This window comes from Gymnoscopelus braueri, assembly GCF_963280865.1.
Source record: "Gymnoscopelus braueri genome assembly, chromosome: 2".
In the NCBI taxonomy this organism is placed as follows: Eukaryota; Metazoa; Chordata; class Actinopteri; order Myctophiformes; family Myctophidae; genus Gymnoscopelus; species Gymnoscopelus braueri.
Genome location: NC_137604.1, coordinates 60,482,679 through 60,504,218, shown reverse-complemented (window position 1 = coordinate 60,504,218; position 21,540 = coordinate 60,482,679). Strand labels below are relative to the sequence as shown.

At 38.0% G+C, this 21,540-nt stretch overlaps 1 protein-coding gene across 2 annotated transcripts in view; it reads right to left on the bottom strand.

Annotated features, from left to right (window-relative positions):
* Window positions 1-1,549: 1,549 nt before the first annotated feature.
* Window positions 1,550-21,540, bottom strand: part of dctd (dCMP deaminase) — a 35,805-nt gene continuing 15,814 nt past the window's right edge. Inside the window, exons 3-6 of one of the 2 annotated variants that reach the window (XM_080455226.1) lie at window positions 20,728-20,863; window positions 11,640-11,756; window positions 5,133-5,229; window positions 1,550-2,038 (exon numbers count right to left, since the gene is read on the bottom strand). In XM_080455226.1, the coding sequence (XP_080311352.1) occupies window positions 1,894-2,038; window positions 5,133-5,229; window positions 11,640-11,756; window positions 20,728-20,863 (495 nt within the window). In that variant the 3' untranslated portion in view covers window positions 1,550-1,893. The remainder of the gene's footprint in view (window positions 2,039-5,132; window positions 5,230-11,639; window positions 11,757-20,727; window positions 20,864-21,540) is intronic. The other variant, XM_080455225.1, reaches the window with a different exon arrangement.

Below are 21,540 nucleotides of genomic sequence, written 5' to 3'. Positions count from 1 at the left end.
TGTAACAGTCAATCTTTGCTCAGTGGAGAGGCTTGGAGAAGGTCCACACTCTGAACCTGTGGTTCAGGACATGGTTCACAATATTCTCAGTCAGGGTCAGGGAACAAAGAACTCTATACCAGAGGAATACTGTGTACTTTAACCGATTGCTTCTTGACTTCAATGTAAACGTGAGCCAGCTGAGGAGAACTGGGGTCTACAGAGTTTAACATAAGTTATGTTTAAAGGATAGTTCACCCTATTCTAGCAAATAGTCACCCCATGGAGACTTGAATTCATGGATATTTTTGGGCGGTGAAACCGCCCCTATATGTGAGGTTTGGATATTTGCACACCAAATCCTGCGCTGTGATTGGCCACCAGTGTACCCCCCTAACCCACTGTGGCCAATCACAGTCTATTCAGGACTGTGATTGGCTAGGGAAATATGACACATGTGCATAGCCCTATAAATAGGACTATGCACTTAAAAAAAAACACATTTATGTTTTTTTTTAAGTGAATCACACATTGTGGGTGGAAAGGGTATTAAAAAAAACATTCTTTTAAGTGAGCTTCCATCACCGTGATGACCACTGTTAAATAACAGTGACATAGTGCTCCAATTCCACATGCTGTGATTGCTTGCTTTTTTTAACCGTTGCACATCGGAATATGACTTTCATAAAGAGTGTTTCAATAAATGTATTTATTTTTTGTACTGAATGGTTGACTCCATTCAGTATTGTGATTAGCTAGCAAGACACCGCCCACTTCACACTGGGTGTGATTTTATTTAATTTTTTGTCGAATTCCTAAGCCAATAATGTGATGACCGGTGGACCGGTAGGAGACACAAAGGAGACTCTCTGTGTCTCCTACCGGTCATCAAATCATTGGCTTGACAAAAACAAAAGTGTCCATGGGGTGACTAATCGATAGGAAAAAAGTCATTTTGGGGGTGAACTATCCCTTTACTATATACTTATTCGACGTGTCACCTTCAACAAAATATAAATTAAGTTTTAGTTGACCCTGCTATATATATATATAGTTTGTAGTTCTGTAACTTGACCGCAAATGAAACAAAGTACCTGACCCAACATTTATTTTTTTGACCAACCCACATCAGCCTTTTCTGAACAAAATCAGTCCTTCCCACGACTGTAAAACTTAAAACTGTTGTATTGGTAAGACAAGCAATCGATCGGCCTTGAACGGCTAAAAGACTCAGAACCCAGAACATGCAGCAAACATGTCAGAAGTAAAAAAAATAAATACAATAAAAGAGAACATTTAACACATTGAATCCGGGAACGCATGTCTGTCATTTTAGATTTCTTTGGCTATTCAAAAATAGCAGATATACAAGCTCATAGTGCGGCGAACATTTGTAACTCAAATCTTTGCTTCTGGGGGGTCCCTGGAACAAAAATATTTAACAAATGTTCGCTTTAAAAATATATATATTTAAAGATTTGCACACATTTTCACAAATACATAAAAAAAAACAGCAGATCTACACGCTCATAGCACGGCACTCAGTGCCGTGCTATGAGCTTGTATATCACGGCACTCAGTGCCGTGCTATGAGCTTGTATATCTGCTATTTTTGAATATTCAAAAGAGATCTAAATGACACAGCTGTGTTCCCGGATTGAATGGATTAAAATATAAAAAATCTAATAAAAGGAATAACATTTTCAGTCATGCCGAGCAGCCATGAAAGGCGAAGCATGAAATATATATTTTTTCTTCTTTCTTTAACTTTGAGAATATCTGTCTGGCTGATCAGAGACATAGAAAGTCAAGATATCCTTGAGTATTCTGCCTTTGGTACAAAGCAAATAAGGAAGAGAAAGGATTTTTTTTTTGAAGAGCCATCATGGCCCTCTCTCTCTCTCTCTCTCCTTTTTACACAGTCTTCGGTGCTCCCTCGCTCCCTGACGCGAGCGCAGCCGTTCCAGTCTGGCTGCATGCTGGTAGAGCCTCCGACGATCCAGCCTTGTTGATGGAGTCAAAATCAATGACGATCTGCGTCCTCCTGGGTTTGAACTGCCTGCAGCGCACACACGCACGTGCACACACGCACGTACACACACACACACACACACACACACACACATTATATGAAATGTTTTAACCCTTTAACACATTCCATGCCAGACGTTAATCTCATAATGTACTCACCAGTGCCAACGTGTTATTGTTGTTTTTGTTTTTTTCACGTCGCCATAGACCTTGTGATTGAGCTGTGCACTGTCTGTTTACATCGGAGACTTCTCACTGAATCTACCAGTGAAAACCACGTGTCAAACGGAGCTCCATGGTTGTAGTTAGAGCGGATTACGTTAAACAGTGATATGCGAGGAGAAAAAACTACAGGAAGAGAATTGAGTTTCAGTTTCGTCATTACAACGAGAGCCGACGTGATCGGCAAAACCGGATCCCAAATAATTCTGTTTCCTGTTTTCAAACCGGAACCGGAAATGGATCAAAACATTCCGAAAGTGCACCTGGGGAAAAATCTACGCGAATCGGCGGTTCGCGTAGATCTACGCGATTGGCACGCTGCAGCTTTAAATAGGTTCGCGTAGATCTACGCGATTGGCATTCAATGTGTTAAGACCGGGAACGCATCTGTGTCATTTTTAGATTTCTTTGGCGATTCAAAAAAATAGCAGATCTACACACTTGTAGATCAATTTTTTTTTTGAAAAATCATGAAAATTCGTGCAAATCTTTGAATCTATATATTTTTAAACGGAACATTTTTAACTCAAATCTTTGCTTCTGGTGGGGGTCCCTGGAAGAAAATACTTTGAGATGGGGGTCCACGGCCAAATACATATCAATTTTGGGTGGTCCTTGACGTGGAAAAGGTTTGAGAACCACTGATATTATAGCAACATGTTTTTTCCCAAAAACTGTTAGGATTTAGAAGACATGTAGAATCCCCAGAAGCAAAGATTTGAGTAACAACTGTTCGCTTTCAAAAATAAAATATATACAAATATTTGCACACATTTTCCACGATTTTTCAAAAAGAAAATAGCAGATCTACAACCAAGTGCCGCGCTATGAGCTTGCAGATCTGCTATTTTTGAATAGCCAAAAGAGATCCCGGTCTGAATGAGCTAAACACACACCACTACTAAACTCTAGTAGTCCAGGTTCTGGTCATATTGAACAGGAAATGAGAGAGAGTAGGGCTGCAAATATTGACTGAAGATAATAAAGTAATTATACCGTTGATTACTTTTTTCCGAATCAATCAAATAATCGAGACACGTGTTTTGGTATTTGTAATGTCAAAGAACCACTGTGGAAAGATTCCAATAGAATGTTTATGTTTTATAACAGACTAAATTGCTTAGTCCGATTAAGCACATAAGCCCCGTTTTGAACTTTGTAATCGTAAAAAAATATATTTGTCACCTATACAAAACAGGAAAAGAACATGCGTTTTCCCCACAAAATTCATGCTTTTATTAAAACCGATTAATCAATTAAATTGATTAGTTTGAGTAACTGTTGCAAACGCTATGAGAGACAGAGAGACTAGAGTTCTCAAATTCTGCCCAAACCAGACCATACCCGAAAAAAAATCGATTACCCCCAAAAGATTACTTTCAACTGCCTCTAGCGGCCTAACGGTAAGGCCGACTGGAATGGCAGTGGATGTGTTGGAAGCAGGTCAAAGTGAACGTTACTCAGGTAAACATTTACATTCCTAGCCCGTGTTATTAAAGAAAAACGGAAAGTCCAATCTGCTCAGTTCAAAGCTTGTTGGATGCGTGACTTTAAGGACATTAACCCTGTAAGACCCGGATATATTTGTACTTGCAAAAAAAAATTAAAAACCTTTCAGATGGTCTTGTAGGAGTATTTAGAAGAGGAAAATATAATGTTTTTTAAAAAAAAATGTTTTGCAGTTATTGACACCTTTTCGGGTTTTCTGGGTTTTTGGGCCTCAAACTAAGTATGGTAATTGTTTGGGCCGGGCCGAGCCTAACTGGGCCCTAGAACTCAAAGAGAGACAGAGAGAGATTGACAGTCCACGAAGGAGAAGTTAATATCCATCATGTTTGGGTGAATGTACTAGACAGACCCTGGGGAGGCTACTGTAAATACATTGATGTATGTATACTCCCCTCTCATCCTCTCCTCTATCGCTCCCTCTCCTTCTGCTATTCTCTCCCCTTTCTCTCCATCCCCCTCAACCCTCTAATGTCTAATCCATCTCTTTTGACTTCACGTCCCTCTTTAAACTACACTCCTTTCTCCTTGAATCCCTTCTTGTCACAATTTTTCCCCCAGAGACGCTCGTTTATCCCTTGTCACCTTTTTCAATTGTTTATCCCTCCGGAACCGCTGCCGGTCATCAAATTATTGGCTTAGGAATGCGACATAAACAAAAAAAATATCCATGTAAGTCTTGGGGTGACTAATCGATAGAAAAAGTCATTTTGGGGGTGAACTATCCCTTTAATGTATACTTATTCGTATGCCAGTATCACATGACAAAAAACTCTGCTTATTCCAAGTAGCTTATTACACTTAATACACTTATTAAGTAGCTCTGGATAAGACTAAACTGACATTGTAATTGTACAAGTGGCCAAGGCCTTCATAATGGTAAGAATGATGCCTTTCTATAGCACCTTTATACAAAAGCACTTTACAATGTGCATGACATTCACTCTCTCGGAAACCATGCAAGGCACCAGCCTGCTTATAGGGAGACATTAGAGACTCAGTGTCTTGCTCACTTCAAGATTGCTCACGTAATTTTTATTCACATGTTATAGTGTTTAACAACAAAAAGACAATTACATCGTTAATCATAATTATTTGAGTGACAATTAATCGTCAAGTAAAATGTCTAAACAGCGTTCCACGGCAGAGAAAAACAAAGCCGAGATAATGGCGATTTAGCGTAAGGTTTAGAGCGGCGGCAGGCGGAAACGGAAATCTTCGATTGACGTCATTTCCGTATCCGGGTGTGCTACAATGAAATGTATCACTGCGAGAGATGAAGGACGGTGAGATCTTTTCAAATCAAAGTTTTTTGCAAAAATACGTTTTTTACGTCAGTGGCAGTGAATGAGTTAAGAGGTAACGTGTGTGTGTGTGTGTTGTCTGTTACACACCTGCATTCCACGCCAGCCATGCCGAGCATTCTCCTGGAGGCAGTCATCTCTGGGCTGTCATGGTACTTATCAGACAGGTAGATAACCTCCTTGATACCTGCACACACACACACACACACACACACACACACACAGTGTGTGAGGGACAGAGGGAAGAAGAGAACACATCGTCAGTGAAGATACTGTAGATTACTGTCGGGCGGGCGGTAGGCTACAACGGTAATCCGGTAAATCCCGGTGATTTCAGAATGACGACGGCATCAATTTAAATGCAGTCATGAAATGTCAGTGAAGTGATGCAACACATTCATCAGGAGAAATAACCAGTGTTGCCAAGTCTGCTTATTATAAGCGAGTTCGGGCTTGTTTTTCTGTTAAGTCCCCCCGCCCCCCCCCATCTGAAATTATAATTTGTGCCAGGGACCCTTGTACCAGATTTGTGTTAAAATGTTAAAAAGAAATATTCCACATTTTGCACTTTTTTCCCTTCAAGATGGTTTTAAAAATAGCAGATCTACAAGCTCAACGCGTCGTGAGCTTGTAGATCTGCTATATTCAACGTATATAGGTTTGAAGTGCTCATGTGGCCTATAGTCGCTTCTTTTGGGCTTGTTTTCATAGACCTAGTTGCATATTTCTCTCGCAAAATCCTCAGCTTACATTTTATAGTGTTTTGTCTGCTCATTTGTTTCTTTCATCGCTTTAAACAAAAAAAAACACATTACAAAAATATAGGTTATACCGAGTACATGTGAAGGACTGGATTGTTCCCGTTTTATCACTGCACATTGCTCGGAGCATTTACGTCTGCTCTCCATAAAACTTCAATTAATATCCTGGGCTTTTATTTAAACCATTACATGACCTAACCTTATTAAAATGATGATACAGAGTATAGATATAACGTAGGAATCGTTCATTTGATCTTGCATAAGAGCGCGTTTCTCGGCAACAAACATGGTTGGTTGGTTGGTTGGTTGGGGGTGTGTGTGTGTGTGTGTGTGTGTGTGTGTGTGTGTGTGTGTGTGTGTGTGTGTGTGTGTGTGTGTGTGTGTGTGTGTGAGATAGACAGACAGAGAGAGAGAGAGAGGTCTGCAGTATTTAAACAGTTTTACGGCATACAATATTTTATATAAAAAATGAATAGGTTAGAAACTACGTTTCAAACCTATGTATTTCCCATCTATAGCTTCCTATATGGCATAGCAGTGGCGGCCATTTTGTGGTGCCACAGGTAGAACACCCATACATTTTTCCTACAGAGATTTCCGAAAATATTGATATAAATTATTTTATAGGCTCCTGGTGAGTCATGACCATAAAACATTTGATTCGGTGTCAATACATATTTGAAAACCGCCCCAAAAAAAGGGTATTAAACATATTATATAATATAATTAAATATTCAAAGATAAATTGACATTTTTTTATTTTATGGTCATGATTCACCAAGAGCCTGGATGGCTTTTGGTTCCAGGCTTAAAATAATTGATATTGATATTTTCTGAAATCTCCATTGGAAAAATGTATGGATTTTCTATGGCCTTTATATGAAATTCTACAGCATACACTATTTTAAATAAAAATAGACAGGTTTGAAATGAACCCATTCAATCCGGGATCATTTTAGATTTCTTTGGCTATTGAAAAAATTGCAGATATGAAAGCTCATAGCGAGGCACCGAGTGCCGCGCTATGAGCTTGTAGACCTGCCATTTTAAAAGTTAAAATGTGTGCACATTTTTTTATATAGTATATTTTAACTCAAATCTTTACTTCGGGGGGGGGGGGGGAACAAAATATTTTGAGATGCGGGGGGTCCGCAGACAAATACACATCATTTTGTTTGGGGGTCCTTGACATGAAAAAAGTTTGAGAACCACTGATATTATAGCAAGAGTAAGTTAACAAAACAAAAAAAAAAGAGCTAGAATCCCCAGAAGCCAGTATTTGAGTTAAAAAAAATTTGCTTTAAAAAAACGTATATATTCAAAGATTAGTATAGCAAAAAATGCAGATCTACAAGCTATTTTTGAATAGCCCAAAGTATAAAATAATGGGTAGAGCAAAATAAATCTAAAATGACACGGTATGTGTTCCCAGGCAGATGGATTATTTCTCAGTAGAACGTGCAAGGAATTCCTCACCGTTTGTTCCATGTGTCGTCTCATTCTAAAAGCCTATTTTAGTTTATTTGCATGTTTTGTAGAGACCTTTTCCCCACCTGGTTACATTTGGATACACTTCCATTTGAACAAATGATAGAATTTATTGAACTGTAAATAAATATAACAGTGATGCAGTGCATGCATGTGAAAAAAAAGGGCTGAAGTTTTTTTTTTTTTTTTTTCAAAGCACACATGAGTGGCTACACAGCCGACAAAGACTAGTGATATTACATTGTAGTTAAAATACAATTTAGTTGTAATGCGATGCATTTGTATGTGACTTTTTGTTATGGTCCAAAAGGTACAGAATGACAGGAAAATGCAAGATGTTTTCATTCTGCTTGGCAGTGATGTAAAGTAACTAAGTACATTTACTCAAGTATACTGTGCATTCTTTTTTGTATTTTTACTTTACAGAGTATTTCCAATTTTCTATGCATCCCATGTGTATAACGCATTATACACATTGTAATCTGATCATAATCCGTTATAATCATATTTAAAAGAGCTTATAAATAATCATACTGCTGTATAACCATAACCATAACACATTATAAAGCTTGTTATAATGACATAAGTTCAAGTATAAATGCATTGTATTATGCTTATACCACATGATGATTACAGTTATAAATATTCATAACAACGTATAATGGAATCATAACACATTATACAGCATGTTATAATGACTTATGTCAAGTATTATAATACTTCATAATTGCTACTCACTTGGTAACACTTGCTATATGACCCAAAATGTATTCTCATAGTTATAATCCATTATAATCAATCCTTTATTATCACTGCTATAATGCATTATAATCACAGTTAAAAGCATTACAACTCATAATAAGGCATTATAACAGTGATAAAAATGCATTATAACAGTGAGTATAAGGCATTTTATACATTATAATATAGCATTATTAAATCCTCATAAAGTAACAAATGGCCACTTATAATAATTTATAAGTTATGCATTATAACAGTAATTATAATGCATTATAACAGTGATTTAAAGGCGATTAAAATGGAATAATAACACCTTATACAATGATCATAATGTCACAAATGTTCACTTTATAATAACTTAGAATCACAGTATAACGCCTTATAAGTGATAATAAGGCATTATAAATGTGATAAAAAAATTATCATAAAGTAACAAATGGCCACTTATAATCGTAGTATAATGCATTATAATAATGCATTATAATGGTTATGACACATTATAACAGTGATAATAAAGCATTATCAATTGATTATAATGGATTATAACTATGAGAATTAATTTGGGATGCATAGTAACTGTTACCAATTTGGCAGCAATTATGAAGTATTATAACACTTGATACTTAAAGTCATTATAACAGGCCTTATAATGTGTTATGGTTATGGTTATAAAGCATTATGAGTATTTATGAGCTCTTACAAATCTGATTATACAGGGTTATGAGCAGATTATAATGCCTTATAAGTATGTTCATGATGCGTTATACACATAGGATGCATAGCAAGTGCTACCGTACTTTTACCTCTACTCCACTACATCTCAGAGGCAAATATTGTACTTTTATTGTACTCTTACTCAACAACTCCACTAAAATTAAAAAAGGTATTTTCATATCCCCCTAATTTTAGGACACACACACACACACACACACACACACACACACACACCATTTCCTAAAGAAGAATGAACACAAATTATGTAAATTATGATGTTTAAGTATTATTGTTCCTGCTGTCAACCAGGTGAAGAAATCACAGATTTTGAGACTTTAACCTGTGCTTTATATGAAATATCCGAGACAATTAAGGATTTTATGAAAAATGCTTTGGAACGTTGTCGGGTGATAAGAAGGCTGTTAGCTCTCATGCATTGAATGAGGCATGAGCTCGGCTCTGGGCTCTCCCTAGGCTGGCAGAGGGAGTGTAGCGCCCAAGATTACCCCAAAAAATGGGGTTGCAAAATCGTGGGATAAAAATTTAAGGAAAAAAAAGACGATGCTTCGGAACATAGTTTGACCACTTCAAATACTCGTAATCTTAAAATAATAACCGAAAATAGCCGATCTACAAGCGAGAGCTTAAATTTTCACATGCTGGCTTCTATGGAATCTAAATGATGGAAATCAGTCGTGGTGACTGACTACTTTAATATACAAGAATATGAGTTTCTAGTTTTTTTTCTCTCTTTTTTTCCCCTTCAAAATTGTTGAGTAGAGCCAATTATATTTGTACCCCTTTTTTCTCCCCAATTTAGTCGTTATGCCAATTGATTCCTCCCCAAACACATCACTGCTGTTGTATCCTGCTGACTCACCTGCCAGTGAGGAGCCCCCACCGGGAGGACGTAGAGCCTTCGTCCTACTCCTCCCGCCCAGCACTCCCTGCTGACAGGTACACCCACCCCACCCCTTAGCCTGTAGGAATACGCGGAGTGACAAATATCACCCTCCCCTGCTGGCTTCCCTCCCCTGAACCCAATTGTGTTCGCATAGACGCCCGACAAATCCGGAGCGCGGTGGATTCGAACCCACAACCTATGTGTGGTGGTGGGCAGGGACTTTACCACGAGCGCCAGTGTTCATTTCGTCGACTAAAACTATTTTCAGCATGCAACCAAGTGTAAAATCAGCCATTATGATATTACAATCTTATGATGATACGACAATCTTATGATATTTAGTCGACTAAACAGTAAAACATTTCAGATGACTCAAATATGACTGATAAACTGAATGGAATTCGCTGTCAAAATCAACACTGGTCCAAAGTGTCTCACTTTATTGAAGTCAGTAACGGCCCTCTGGTAAAGAATGCTGCCCACTCCTCCTGACCCCTGACCCCTCTGCTACAAGATCTAAAGAGGTGAGCTAGAAGGACGCCGACTACTAATGTTTGATAAAAGTGAATCTGGAAAAATGATGGCAAAATGATGAGAAAAAGAACCAGGTAAAAATGTAGAAGTGATGGAGAGAAAGAGACACAAAATAATAATTCCAGTGTTCAGTCTCAACAGTAAAACCACAGCACCCCCTATTGACACAGACAGGAATGTTTACTCCAGTGGTTCTCAAACCTTTTATTTTATTCCATTTCAAGGACCCCTAACAAGGAACTAGTCCTGTCAGAATTATTCCATAATAAGTTTAACCTTATCATAATTATTTTTGCATGATCGTTAGAATTGAGTACAAATTGAACCGAATTGAACCCTCTTAGAGTTATGGGGGTTCTTGAAATTAAAATCATTCCACAGTTTTATTCCTTAGTCTTAACCTTTTCTCTGTGTTTTTTTCCTAGTAAAGTTGTTCTTTTGTTGTTTTCTTCTCCTCCCCCCCACCCCACCCCATGTAAAGCATCTTTGGTACTTAGCGCTATAATTTTTTTTTAATATTAATATTATTAAAAGGTTTAGGAACCACTGATCTCGAGCAAATGGTGAAAAACACAATTATGTTGCTTGCTCGCTATAAAGGCATGAAACACAACATTTTGCTCAACCCCAATTATTGTCAAACCAGAACAGCCACAGCAATTAAATCCATGTCCAATACCACCAAGCCCTAAAATAATATAGTTTAACAACAAAAACGAATATATTTGACGATCATGTAGACATACCGTGGTCAATTTCTCTCGTGTCTCTTATTACTTAGGCTTGTTTTTCTTGAACAGTTTACCTGGTATCCTATTAGTTTCAAATGTAAAGATTATTATTTTGATAGTAAGTTTAGACTGATGCTTCGTTCTTGGATTACCTTCCTTACTTTAAGTCGCTCTGGATAAGAGCGTCCGCTAAATGCCTAAATTGTAATAAAAAGAAAATAACACCACCGATGTGAAGAACTAAATAGAGGAGGCAATTGAGCCAAAGTCCTTCAGTGTAATTCGCAATAAAAACAATGAATTTAATTAGCACTACTTAAGCGACTATTTTGAAGAAAATTTTAAACTAGGTGAAAAAACACTTTCAAAACCAACAATAGTCTTACTCTTGACTGCAATGCCATCAACAGAATCATCTATATAATAACAAGAATAATAAATGAAACACAAACAATGTACGTTCACAGATATTATAATAATTTCAGTTATTCAAGTATGGCCAAATACCTAGATATCAATATTGTGACGATAATATCCAAGTGTGATGATAATTCTCGACGCAGCGTATCAAGACGCAGTGTGAGTTTGTAGATCAGCTATTTTCAGTGCGTGACAACGAAGTGCAACTAAGGATAACTCAGGTTTTAGGGTTAAAAAAAATTATGGATGTCCTCGCACAAGTATAGTAATACAAAATGTGCGTGCCACATGCGTTGCCACTTACCAGCCTGAATGACCAGCTTGGCACACTCGTTGCAGGGGAACAGGGCCACGTACATGGAACAACCCTTCACATCAGCACTGTTCTTATTCATGATGGCATTCAGCTCAGCGTGACACACTGGTGAAAGAGATACACAGAGAGAGAGACACACACACACACAGAGAAATACACAAAGAGAAAGAGAGAAACAGACAGAGAGAGAGAGAGAGCAGTCAATGCAACGCCTCCACAAAAACATTACTTTCACAGCTTTTAGCCAAACATGCTGTGATCACTGGTTTAATTTGAGCCCTCGACCACTTTCATCCTGGCATTTAAAAAAAAAAAGGTTTTAGTGTTAGTTTTATTTATTTATTTTTATATTATGTGGTATTTGTCAGTGGTGAGGTTTAAAAAAAGGTCAGAAAAAATACTGTGTAATAAAAAAGAAACACCAACAAAAATACACACCTTTAAAAAGCACAGCTAAAACATGTTTATGTTCATATCCACCTGAAAAACGTTTTCTGAAAAAAACTGTTATATGCGCAAACTTTGTTTATGACCCTCCGTACTGTATGTACGATATACATTGACAAAGCTGAAACAAAATGCATTTTCTTTAATATTTTAGTTAGTTTTGCAAACACAATATGCTATTTCAGTAACTTTTTTTTATTTTCGTTTCATTTGCATTTCACTTAATTAAATTGTTTTCACGTCTTACGTCTTTTTCTTTAGATTTCTTCTTTTTAAGAGGCCAAAACAAATTAAACGCAGGCCGATGTGCAACCCAATATTAAGATGTCTCCAATTATGTTCAATGCTCAATAGGTGTATCATGAATGCACAATATATCATATCAATATTGACCGATATTTACTTAAGGGTAGGGTAAGTAATATTTTGTAAAACTAAAAAAGAAAAATTGTTAAAAGGTTAAAGCACTATATTGTGATAGCAATCATTGTTATAGAGTGTTTGTTCAGTAACAGGAGTCTCCCTATCTCTCCAGCTCTTTAACTGATTCACTGCCAATCACGTAGATCTACGCGAACCTATTTAAAGCCGCCACGTGCCAATCGTGTAGATCAATTTTTTTTTTATATCTTTTTTTTTTCCAATTTGACCCAAGGACCAAGGAGATATGATTTTTTGAAGATCTAGACTCCTATCCACTTCCTTGTTAACTTAAAACTTTAAAATTCTGTATCTCGGCTCCAGAGTACTTTTTTTTTTCCAATGAAAAATGTCTGGCACTGGCTAAAAAAATATGAAAATACCTCTGGCAGTTAATGGGTTAACAAACAGAAAAATACATTTTTTAGGTGGGTGGCCAAATTTGAGCCAAGAGAGTAGAGTAGGGATGGGACGATATGAAAATAACATGTCACCTTTATTGTGGCAAAAACAATTGCGATTAAAAATATTATCGTGATAATCAAAATATGCTTAAAACTTAAAATGCCACTTTTGTTAACCACTTGAAACCCCATCATCACTAGTATGGGGGGAACGTTTGCCAAAAATAGCCGATCTACATGCTCACAATGTGTTGTGAGCTTGTAGATCGGCTATTTTTGGAACTTGTAAAGGCTAATTCATCCTGTATGATGGAGACAATTTCACGATAATCTCTGCAATTCGATTATTGTGTTTTTTATCACGATAAACGATAATGATTATCGTCCCATCCCCAGGAGAGAGTACCCATTTATCAGGTTCATTTTTATAGTGTTCCAGTTCCAATTTTGTCTGCTCATTTCTTTGTGTCATCATTTGGTATCCCTGTCTGACAATGCATTTTTATTTTCTGTTTACTGAAGAGCTGGAGAGACCCCCTGTTACGGAGCAAACACTCTATAGCAATGATTACTATCAGACAATAGAGCTATTTACCACTCATTTTAATAAAGGAAAATCACTTACCCTACCCTTTAAAAATTGTGTTTTATAATGTTGACTGTGAAGCTGAAAAAAAGCCTTTTGTGATGATTGAAGGCTGAGGAATCAATCAGTGTTTTCTGGGGAAGCTTTCAAAAGAGTCTACTTGTAGAAAAAAAATAAAAGCAACAAGTTGGAAAATATTTTCATCTTTACAGATCTGTCGTTTGAGCTAGTATGCGCTCATCTCCTTCAGTAGTGAAGGCATATTGTCTCTGTCGGGTGTAAACCTCATATGTCCAAAACCGTTACTTTTCAGGATTCAATTTCAAAAGCATCAAAAATAGTAGATCTACAAGCTCGAAACGCGGCGCGAAGTGACGCATTCGCGCCGCATTTCGAGCTTGTAGATCTACTACTTTTGATGCTTTCGTGTGATGCTGTAGTATGATCAAGTACGCCAGTGGTTCTCAAACTTTTTTTTCGCGTTGAGGACCCCTAAATTGACACATATTAGCACACACAGACCCCCATTTGAAAAGATATGCCAGGGATTCATTTTAATTGGGGGTCCCAATCTACACTGTAGTATCATCATCATCAGTGTTCATTTAACTCCGAGTGTTAATTGTGTTAATTGTGTTAATTTAACTCTGAAATGTTAATTTAATTTAACTCTGAAATGGAACCCTAACGGGTCCATTTGGTTCCATTTTGTACACTCAGAGTTACAGACACATAAGGGTCAATTTGGTTAATAATTATTAACTTGGCTGGGGACCCCTGGAACCCCCTCAAGGACCCCTGGGGGTCCCCGGACCCCACTTTGAGAACCACTGAAGTAGGGCATTCATTTACGAAAAAATAAAACACAAAACACAAAAAGTTAGAAAATAGAGATAAGAGGTTTTTGCCCGATAGTGACGATATACGCTTTTAAACAGTGTTCAGCGGAGGCCAAACAAACCAGGAAATAAGAATGCACTGTTCTTGAGAAGTCTGCATCTGTACCTAGAATCACAGTCACTGTACCACACACACACACACACACACACACACAAGTGTAAGATAAACCCCTCCTGGAAACTTGTTGGTATGGTTATTGATTGAGTCATTAGACCAGGCAATTAATGGGTTATTATCAGATAAGGGCCAAAATGTCTAAACCGTGCATCCCTAAGGTGTGTCTGTGTGTGTGTGTGTGTGTGTGTGTGTGTGTGTGTGTGTGTGTGTGTGTGTGTGTGTGTGGGGGGGGGGGGGGTTCTTTGCAGCACTAATTATGAGGTTATGAATAGTCCCTGTCAGCAGTAGATTAGCATATCCCTGCAGGCCAGGAGAGGCATATACAGCTGCATGGATACCACACACGCAATACCACACACACACACTTTTGTGCCCAAAGCACACCAATGGGCAAGTCAGAATCTCAAGGCACACGCACCTGTATTCATGGCAGAAATACACAAAGCTGACTACGCATCGTGCTGCGTTGAGTTGTAGATCTGTCATCAAGATTTGTGATATTCTCTTAAAAAAATATATAAATACATTGTTATAGCAGCAAGCAGTGAGGACCAGGCCTTCACACTTCCATGTCGGGACGTGCGGTAGCCACTGGCCACCAAAGCAACATGATTCCAAATGTACAGTAGGAGTAGTTTGTAAGTAGTTTAGGGACAATAACTTCAAGGCAGCGATAGGTGGCCCTTTGACTATAACACAACATTGGCACCTCGATGTCTTTAGGCTATGACTAAACATATACAGTATTTAAAAATATCCTCGCTATTTTGTTTAGTCGGAATCTATAGAATAATCACTAAGAAAATAATCAATAGTGAGCTCACACGTTCACGTCAAAACTGTGTTTTCAGTGTTTACGTTAGATGGTGCTCTTGGCCAACCTATGAGTGAGACATAATGTGATCACAACAAACCCAGCCCTGTCCGATCTAATGTTAAAGGATTTAGAAAAATACATTTTCCTCTGCTTTCTTGTTTTTTTCTGCGTTTTTGGCAAGAACAAGCTATATTCAACAGCCAATAACTAAAGCACGGAGGGTCACGGTGACACGCTTTTTTCCCCTGATGGAAGCAGAGACTCTCCTCCGTTCTTTGCGACACTGTGTGTCAATCGTCCTGGAACGAAATATTCTGTGGCTCTTGAAAGATTATTAAACATGCTCAAAAACGCTGGCACTGGTTGACTTAATTAATTAATTCTGGCACTCAATGAGTTAATCGATAATTTGGTCTTTCTGTGTTGTCCATTTTCCTAACTACTGGTACATACAGTATACCACTTACTACTGTGGTTGAATTAAATATATTATCAGATTTCCCCTGAGGGATAAATAAACGTCTATGTTATCTTAACAATGACGTGTTGCGTGTCATTGTTGACACAACAAGATAAGACAGATGGAACTCCAGCTGTGTGTGTCACAAGTGACAATTCCAACAGCAGCCAGCCTTTGTTGCCGGGCAGAAACCATGTATCTCAACTTTTTATATTTTTTTCATAAATGAATGGCCTATTGTCATCATATAAGAGTGTCACACAATAGAAATGAAAAAGGCAGATCTACAAGCTCACACGACGCGTTGTGAGGGGCTATTTTTTTTTTTATATATACATTTAATAATAATGACAATAATTGGACATACAAGGTTTCCACCTGTCGACGACGCTATCTTTGTTGCCTGGGCACATGCAGTGAATAATCACTGAGTGTTTTAACCCATTAAGGCCGGGAACGCATCTGTGTGTCATTTTTTAACCATTATGTTATACTTCGACTATTCAAAAATAGCAGATCTACAAGCTTGTAGCGCGGCACTGAGTGCCGCGCTACGAGCTTGTAGATCTGCTATTTTAAAAACAATCTTGAACATTTGTGAAAATCTTTGAATCTTTGATTTTTTTAAACAACATTTTTAACTCAAATCTTTGCTTCTGGGGGGTCCCTGGAACAACATATTTTGATGGGGATCGGCGGCCAAAAACATAATCTTGACATGAAAAAGTTTGAGCGCCTCTGGTATAGAAACCTTTTTTTTTCCCTGAAAAATTGTGACATTTATTGAGACATTTGACAGTTACAAATGAAAAAAATATATATTCAAAGATTTGCACACATTTTCACAATAAAAAAAAAATAGCAGATCTACAAGCTCATAGCGCGGCACTCGGTGCCGCGCAATGAGCTTGTATATTTGCCATTTTTTTAATAGCCAAAAAAAAAAAATCTTAAAATGACAGATGCGTTCCCGGTCATAATGGATTAAGAGGTTGTTCTGACAGTTAAATGTCACCACAAAGCCCCTCTGCATGGGACTGGGGAAAAAAATAAAGAAATAAAGATTATAGGCTTGAACTCTGCGCCGTTTCATCTCTCATCTGAGAATGTCACAATAAAAAGAAGTCTGGCGTCTGGCGGACGATTAGAAAAGCTACACTAAATGCCACCACCCTGGGAAGGTTGGTGACAATCATAATAATGAGTGATAGCGATGATATAAATTAAACAAGGAATAATATGTGTTTTTTACGGCTGCAACAAGTGATTATTTATTTTCGTAGTTGATTATTCTATCGATCACATTTTACAATTAACAGAATAAATCGAGAAGCGTAATTAAAAGAGTCTGGAGTCTGGGCCGATTAAAGGGATATTTAACTTTCAAGCATGTTTGGGGTCATTTTAAGCACCCCAGACAGTTTTTAAGTAGCTTGATTGAGAATTTAGATATTTGATATTCATTTTATCAGACACGCCCCCATTCCAATACAAACAAAATTACAATGTTTTAACCGTAACCCTAGAGCCAAAAAATAGCAGATCTATAAGCTCAAAACACGTTGCAAGTAGTCTATTTTTGGTGCATGACAATGGCATGTATAAATCATGTTTTACTCTAATTGCAACCAACAAAACCTAACCTTTTAATGTCTAATCCTAACCCATCTCTAAAAATATTTTTTCAACCATAAAATAACCATTTATTGTGAGGACCAAGAAAACGGTCCTCATAACATTTATTTATTTAAAGAATTTAGAGTAGCCAATTGTTTTTTACCCCCTTTTTCTCCCCAATTTAGTCGTCATGCCAATTAATTCCTCCACACACACATTTCTGTGTTGTCCCTGCTGTTGTATCCTACTGACTCACCTACCAGTGAGGAGCACCCACCAGGAGGACGTAGAGCCTTCGTCCTACTCCTCCCTCCCAACACTCCCTGTCCCTATTGGATATACTCCTACCCCCGTTAGGAGTATGTCCAATATCACCCTCCTCCCCGCCCGGCTTCCCTCCCCCGAACACGGGTCAATTGTGTTCGCAAAGATGCCCGACAATGCACCACGGTGGATTCGAACCCACAACCTCTGTGGTGGTGGGCAGGGACTTTACCATTGCACCACCCGAGCGCACAACACAACATGTATGTCTCATATTCTACTATACTTGTGGGGACATTTGGTCCTCAGTATAGTAATACAAAACACACAGCTTGTTTTGCGATCTGTTGCACCCCTAATACACACACACACACACACACACACACACACACACACAATAATACGCACACACGGCCCCAATTGAGCCCCATGCGTGTGTATTGTGACCAGTCCATTTCTATATAAAAAAAAATGGGGTGAGACATTGTGATCAATAACACACACAGCCAGCAAACAGCTGCTCCCCAGCTGCTTCACGTTATGCCCAATGATCGTTTAAATTAATGACACAACCACACACACACACACACACACACACACACCTGTGAGGATATCAATACTGGGATTTTATAAATGCCATTTTAGGAATTGAATACAATTTTATAAATGATAATGTTCGAGTGCAGTTACTGCTCTGGTAAATAATACCATATGGTGATGGCAGCCCATCCTAATTAAGCCATTAATATGAAAGTGAGAGAGGGAGGGAGAGAGAGAGAGAGAGAGAGAGCTACAAATAAGACTTGTGGTCTTATTATAATGGCCATTATTTAGCCAATATCTCCCCCTACAGGCCAGAATGAACTGTCTCACGTTTGGGGCTTTGGAGAGAAACATAAAACAGTGCTCAACATATGAATAGGCCGGTCACAGTTATTACACAATTATTGTTGAAAATGTTTCATATATTTAAAAAAAAAAAGGAAATAGACAATCGACAATCTACAAGCTCAAGCTTTTGAGCTTGAAGCATTTTGAGCTTGTACATCGGCTATGTCCACTATATATTTTTTTGAAAGTACAACGTTATTAAATAAGTCTCCAAGACTCCTACTGGAGACTCCGCCGGTCATCAAATTATTGGCTTAGGAATGCAAAAAAATATATAATAATATCTCCATGAATTCAAGGCTCCATGGCACACATGGGCAACATACGGCCCGGGGGCCGGACCCGGCCTTTGGCCATTTTAATCCGGCCCGCCAAGTCCTCAAAGAACAACAAAATGATCCCCCCAAATAATGTACATTCTAAAAGGCTGCCGTATGTTAATGGTTTTGAGAAAAAAAAGGTTAACGCGACTCCAATTAATAGTAATTAATATTTAACATTTGAGTACTATACCTGCATTCCTCCATCCGTATGTACAAAATGTTTTATGTTTATAATGTAACAATGAAACAGTCAACCTTGAGTCCATATTTACAACATAATGCAATGTGTTTGATCAGTGACCTATGGAGTGGTGCATATAAGATAAGAAACTGTATACATTTATAGGCTAATTTAAAAGTTGATACGGCATTGACGTGGATTGTTTTAAGCAAGTTGATACGGACAAGTTTTCTTTTTATTGTAAGGCCAGAGTACATCGGAGTGATACAGTACAGTACAGCAGTAAAAAACAACATTTTGTAACTGAAAATTCTTGTTGTGAAAGCAGGTACCTTATTGTAACGTCTGGCATGTCTACCAAATTCATGCAGTTTTAACATAATTCAGCACTATGTGTTTCAATTGTACAATGTGTGGCCCTTCACTCACTTTGTCAACGTCAGTATGGCCCCCTGGAAATAAATCTTGCACACCCCTGCTCCATGGGGTGAGTTATCGATGGAAAAACATTTTTTTGGTGAACTACTCCTTTAAGGGGGATAACACCCTATAGGCTGATTTAGCTATTTGTTTTCCAATTCAGGTTAAAACTACAGCAGCGTAAAAACATGCCAGGCTGCATAAGGCTGACCGTAGTGTCAGCTGCAGCTAATCATTATAAAAAGGTAGGGTAAGTGACTTTCTTTGGTTAAAATAAGTGTTAAATAGCTCTATATTGTGATAGTTACGCATTGCTATATAGTGTTTGTTTAGTAACAGGAGGCTCCATGTCTTGCCACCTCCAATGCATTTTCAGGTCACTATCAAAACATAGAGCTTTAACAAAAAATGTTTTTGTTTTAACCAAAAAGATCACTTACCTTACCTTTAACCACACAAACCCTAGCGTTCCTATTCTGGGGACAAACAGTCGACAAAAACAGCATATCTACAAGATCTTGTGAGATGCAAATTGTCTAGGTTGTGTGTGTATGTGTGTGTGCGTCCTCTCAGTGTTTATTTCATGGACTAAAACTATGACGAAAAATGTCCTTCGACTAACTTTTTTCACTGATGAAAACTAAATAAAAACTAGGCTATGCAGACTAAAACTAAGACTAAATATATTGACAATTTCGTCAACAAATAAAAAGTAGACTAAAATGTATAGTGAGGGACTAGTGGATAAGAGATCCAGTAGAACTAAAAGACAAGTCATTTTATGTTTGGTTGCGCTCAGGTGTTGCGCTCTGAAAATAGCAGATCTACGAGGTTTGAGCTTGTAGATCGGCTATTTTCAGCATGCGTAAAATCTGTGTAAAATCAGCCATTACGATGCCATCAAGGCACCGCCAAAATACATTTTAGTCGACTAAATCAGCTGTAGATTTAGTCGACTATAATCTTATGATATTTAGTCGACTAAAACTAGACAAAAACTAAAACATTTCAAATGACTAAAATATGATGACTAAAACTATATGGAATTTTATTCAAAAGACTATGACGAAGACAAAGACAAAGACAAAGACTTCTGTCAAAATCAACACTGGGGTGTGTGTGTGTGTGTGTGTGTGTGTGTGTGTGTGTGTGTGTGTGTGTGTGTGTGTGTGTGTGTGTGTGTGTGTGTGTGTGTGTGTGTGTGTGTGTGTGTGTGTGTTCGTTCTCACCATAAGGGTACTTGGTGTCCAGGCGGTTGTCAGCAGAGCGGGACCAGGGCATGAGGTCGTCATCACAGCCGTTGGGCATGCCGTTGTAGCCGATGCCTACGATCTTATTCTCCAGGTTCACGATGCACGCCCCCACCTGGAAAAACACACAGTCACAACAGATTGATAAGGACCACGATGGAAACAAGCCCTCATGCTTTTTAATGTTATCCTTTTAGTGCAGTGTTTTTTCAACCCTTTTCATATCAAGGTCCATTATTTATATGGCATTTGAGCCACGGAACCACCATTTGATGGGATTTAGCCTCTCAAGACCCAAGAATATTTTATCACAATTCCATGCTGTATTGATGTTGGTACCAATAGGAGAGATAACAGGCAAACGTTGATCAAAATAACAATCCTTCTACATACTCTAATAGTGTAGATTTCTTGCAAATTAAGTAATGCAGATGTTAAACACTGTTTTAGTGTATAACTGTACCTCTGTACTTTTTTGCAAACCGTTAATTAAGTATTCAATCAATCAATCACAATTACTGCTGGTAGTCAGCATATATGTTTGTTGAGTTTCGTCTTGTTTTGTAAAATGTAACCACTTTCTTTTTGGTGTAGGGGGAAACAGGGATGGGGCCAAGTACAGACCCCTGGGGGACCCCAGGTCAATGCAGTATATAGGGGTTATATATATTTTCTTGTCATTGTTGTCTTGCTACGTTAGTCGAATTATTTTGAGTGTTAACTTGTGTTACACGTTATGTTCTCTTGCTAATTTCTGTCCCAATGGCTGCTGATGAAAGTAGTTGCTATATA